The sequence below is a fragment of the Austrofundulus limnaeus genome, unplaced genomic scaffold (assembly GCF_001266775.1).
Source record: "Austrofundulus limnaeus strain Quisiro unplaced genomic scaffold, Austrofundulus_limnaeus-1.0 Scaffold386, whole genome shotgun sequence".
Taxonomy (NCBI): Eukaryota; Metazoa; Chordata; class Actinopteri; order Cyprinodontiformes; family Rivulidae; genus Austrofundulus; species Austrofundulus limnaeus.
Genome location: NW_013952788.1, coordinates 35,858 through 40,384, shown reverse-complemented (window position 1 = coordinate 40,384; position 4,527 = coordinate 35,858). Strand labels below are relative to the sequence as shown.

The window sequence follows — 4,527 nt, the reverse complement described above, 5'->3', positions numbered from 1 at the left end:
CACACACACACACACACACACACACACACACACACACACACACACACACACACACACACACGTACCCAGCAGTTTCTTCCAGGACTTGATAAGGACTTTGGCCAGAGTCTGAACCTCCTCATCAGAGCTCTGTTTCCTCACAGCATTCACCGACATGCCAACTCTGGTTGACTACAGTTAATATTTTCAACAAGCAGAAACACAAGCAATTGTTATTTTCTTTGAAAGAAAACAGAACAATGAAAGATAAATTTGTACAACAGTTTCCAGCCAGTACTCAAAAGTACTAGTAAAAGTGTTTTACTTTTGTAAATAGCTACTTGTGGAAATAAAAAGTCATTCATTAAAAATTTATTCAAGTAAAAGCTTTACAGCTTCTGTTTATCCAGAGGTTTCTCTGCGGCCCCGCAAATCTGGTGTGGTGTCCGTTGGCCTGCCTCATTATGAATCGACTGGACAGGCTGGAGCTCAAYACGTCTCTGTTCTTGATGAACTCAGAACATCTGAACACTAACACCTTACAAGCCCTCTACAAACGCCTGTTTAAAGCCTGGAGCCTGCTGAGAATAGAGACACACTTGACAATGCTGCTGCTCTGGCCTCCAAAGTGGGGGTGAAGTCAGTCCGGGTGGTTGCTCTGCTACTCAGAGTGGAAGGCAGTTCTGTCCGACTCTGAATTGACTCTGTTGCACCAGTTCACCAGCAATCGTGACTTTTCTGTTGTTGGTGGTGATTTTCCCACTGTAAACATTCTCCCAGATTTTAGAGATTCCAGTGGCCCTCTGCTAAAATGCAAGTACATTGGTTCAATACAAACTGCTAAAGGTAAACAAATGTATAGATTATCTGTTCAAGTCTTACATAAAGACAAGCTCAAGAGTAGAACTGATACATTTTGGAGGTCTCTCAGTGAGGATGTTGGCCCTGAATGGAGAGCACTCTACAAGCCACCGCTTGCAAAAAGAGTTGCAAACTTGCAATGGAGAGTTCTACATGGAGCAATAGCWGTAAACTYGTTTGTATCAGTTATTAAMCCCACAGTRAGTCCTGAGTGCCCATTTTGTTCTCACAAAGAAACTGTGTTCTGCAGTCGTTTAAATTATATTTCTTTTGAGTTTTTTTACACCATGTCATGATACCTGCTCCATACAAATGTTCATTCTWGGATACAGATATTCAAAGAAGCATAAAGACAAATGTCAACTATTTAATTTCATTTTAGCAAAAGCAAAGATGGTCATTTATGTTAGTCGGAAAAACTAAGTTGAACAATTTAATGATGTGGATGYTGTTCTCTTATTAGAAAGGATGCTTAGGGCATGCTTACAGATAGATTTTGATCAATTTTTATTGAAAAATGACTTACCAGTAAGTGGTTTTTGTAATGTGTGGAGTTTTAAGAATATTCTGTGCCAGGTTTCTGAGAGAGAACTCTCCTTTAGTTCTCTGCTCATTGAATAACTGATTTGCTTTTTCTTTGAAATTTTGTTGCAGAAACTGTGTTTCTTAAAGTGATGTTTTCTCTCTCCTTAGTAATGTTTTGTTAGGGTTTTTARTTTGTAATAAAGGTTTTTCTAAAATCAAAATCTCACATCGAAAAAGGAGAAGACTTTTTTATATTTTTACAAATTTTATTTGGACAAAGAATGTGTCTTTGGAAAGGTTGTATTTTTATTTATTTTTATTTTATCATTATTTAACCAGACAAATCCCATTGAGATCACAGATCTCTTTTTCAAGAGAGGCCTGGGCCTGAAGGCAGCCTGTTGTACATGTTGGGGAAACCTGGAGAAAATCCACGCAAGCTCGAGGAGAACATGTAAGCCATTCAGAAAGACCCCAGGTCCATACCCAGGACCTTCTTGCTGTGAGGCGTCAGTAATAACCACTGAGCCGTCACGCTGCCAATAATCTTACATCTTTACGCTTGGAAAGATGATGATATTGGTCGTGATCAGATTACAACAGAGCAACAGAACATTTTCCAGGAGCCGGATAAAAATTTTTTTTTCTCACTCTAACAGCTGATCTTCAGCCGTTTCCAATGAAGGAAAAAACAAACAAACAAAAGAAAAACAAGTGTTTTGGTAAGTTTGCTTCTATCAAGATCTGGTTATCAAATGAAATTAACAAGTAACACAACAGTATTTAACTCACTTTTATTTGATATTTTTTGCATTTTGATTGCTAGAATAGTTTTGGTGCATTGGCAGTTAAAAGTTAGGGTGTTTTCGGTCGCTTTAACACCTGGTAGACTTACTTTGATATGGGACCAAAACTGCAACATTTGTTTACGTTTTCAGTGCAGTTTGCATTCACACTCCACTTTGTCAAACRAACCAAACCCTGTGAATAACATGTTCTCCTTCTCACCTGTGGCGGCGCTGCACCAAGAATCCCTAAAGGAGATGACATGAAAATCTGAACCTAGTAATTTCATTAATAAGGTAACACTTGGTTATCACAGACCATACAACCACTATGTAAAATAGTGTTGCACCATGGCTATGGCCATGTTGCATCTTCTTTACTAAACAGAATTWAAAAAAAACCTGTCGCACAAGAGTGCTCAGTAAAAAATAATTTAAAGCATAGGCCGTTTTTTCAAAGCACGTCTCATTGGGATATGATGATTTATCTCATGTACGTCTTTTAAAATGCTATTTTTCTTTATTTATTTTCAGAAGTTTTCAAAAATGGCCACAATAAAAAAAATTAAAATAGTTTACATGCCTGGTCAGGCAAGTACCAGTCAAATTAACACTCAAGCTAACATAGGTATTTCGTTTCTACTATCCAATTAAATTTTATATTACAATCTGACGTTCAGTGTACCACCAAATGCAACTGCCCAACTGAGTTCTCACACTTTTTTGTACAGAAATACTATTCTTCAAACAAAATTAAAAGCTACAAAAACTGTGATTAATTTGACTGTAATTAGAACCACATCTAATTTTAAAATTTGGCTTAAAATACTTGTTCACTCAGGTGAGGAGTTGGGTACCTGCAGGGTCTCCAGAGACATCTTGATGTTCTTCAGTTCCCTCAACAAGTCAAGAGCACCATCCTGGAAAGAGATGGAGATTWATAATTAGGGCTGCCACGATTAATCGATTAATCGACGACTACTCGATTATTACTTTAATAATCGATTAATCGTTTTCTTTTTATTTGTTCTTTACTTTGTTTTTCTCTCCAAACTGCTTTGACACCTTCCACTGCCACATCTGCCTTTCTGTCCTTGACACACATGCACAGTAGTGGTAACTGGGGTAGGCCGTGGACGTCACAAGACATTATACAGACAGGCTCTGGTATCATGGCTACCCAGCAACGGAGCTCAAAAGTGTGGGATCATTTTAAGAAAATGAAAGAGAARCCTGTGTAATATCTGCAGAGCAGAACTTACCTTCCACAGCAATTATTTTTAGTTAGCACATAGCTAAAAACTAACCATGGTTATATAATAGCAGCTGCATTCTGGCACGATAAGCTGTATGTTTTATATTCAATTAACATATGATCTGATTAGTTGACTAATCGAAAAAATAATCGGTGATTAATCGATTATAAAAATAATCGTTTGTGGCAGCCCTGTTAATAATATGTTCTTACATAACAAAGGTAAAGTAGGTTTAATCAGTTTATTACTGGGTTTAAAGAACCCAGTTTAGTTTGACATCACTTCTAGAGAGGGGAAATTAAATTGGGTTACCCAGCATTTGTTGGACAGCAAATTGTTGGCCATATTTAATACCAACATTTCAGAATTCAATCATCTAATAAGGAGAAAAGACAAAGCTTCAGCCTATGTGGTCAAACCTTGTAAATGACGTGTGATTTTTAGTAAGATTAAATGTAGGGCTGTGTATTAGGGTTGGGCAATATTGGCAAAAAAATTGATCACGATTAATTGTGATATTTAGCCGATAACGATTAATTTGACGATTAAGGCTGGAGTCCCCCTGGACACAGTTATGTCCTAGTCACATAACYAAGTAGGAAAGATTTACTCTTCRTAAAAATCTCTTCCAAATTGTGTCAAAATTACAAACTTCAGGCTATACATCAATTTTTAAGTTGTGTTGATATAGATAAATAAATTACAGAACTTTTTTTAAACGTTCGTCATATTTGAAGCGGAGAGAAGCATCGAGCAGACTGACTGGAGATTAATCGTATTAATCGTCAAGTGCCAAAAAAATAAATCKATTAATGTTTTTCTGATGATTAATTGCACACGATATGATTATGCCCAACCCTACTGTGTATTAGCAAGAATTTGTTGATATGATACTTATCATGACTCAGGGATCATTATACAATATAGCATGATATACTGCGATACTGTAAGCTGTAGGGGTAACCCTGGTGAAATATTCATTTCTATTTTTTTGTCTTTGATTTTAATTTTTACACTTATAAGAAGAAATCATTTTAAAGTGTTTTTATTTTCTTTAAGGACAATAAGTCCTATATATATGTTATTTCATTTAATCTTCTATTAGAGGTTATGATCAATAT

The 4,527-nt window shown here is 36.3% G+C and overlaps 1 protein-coding gene across 1 annotated transcript in view; it reads right to left on the bottom strand.

The window, feature by feature from the left end:
- The window catches only part of tcea2 (transcription elongation factor A (SII), 2), a gene marked incomplete at its 3' end in the record, with an annotated part of 25,576 nt that overhangs the window by 19,284 nt on the left and 1,765 nt on the right, over window positions 1-4,527 (bottom strand). The window contains 2 exon segments of the mRNA XM_014023689.1: window positions 66-171; window positions 3,008-3,070. Of these exon segments, the coding sequence (XP_013879143.1) occupies window positions 66-171; window positions 3,008-3,070 (169 nt within the window).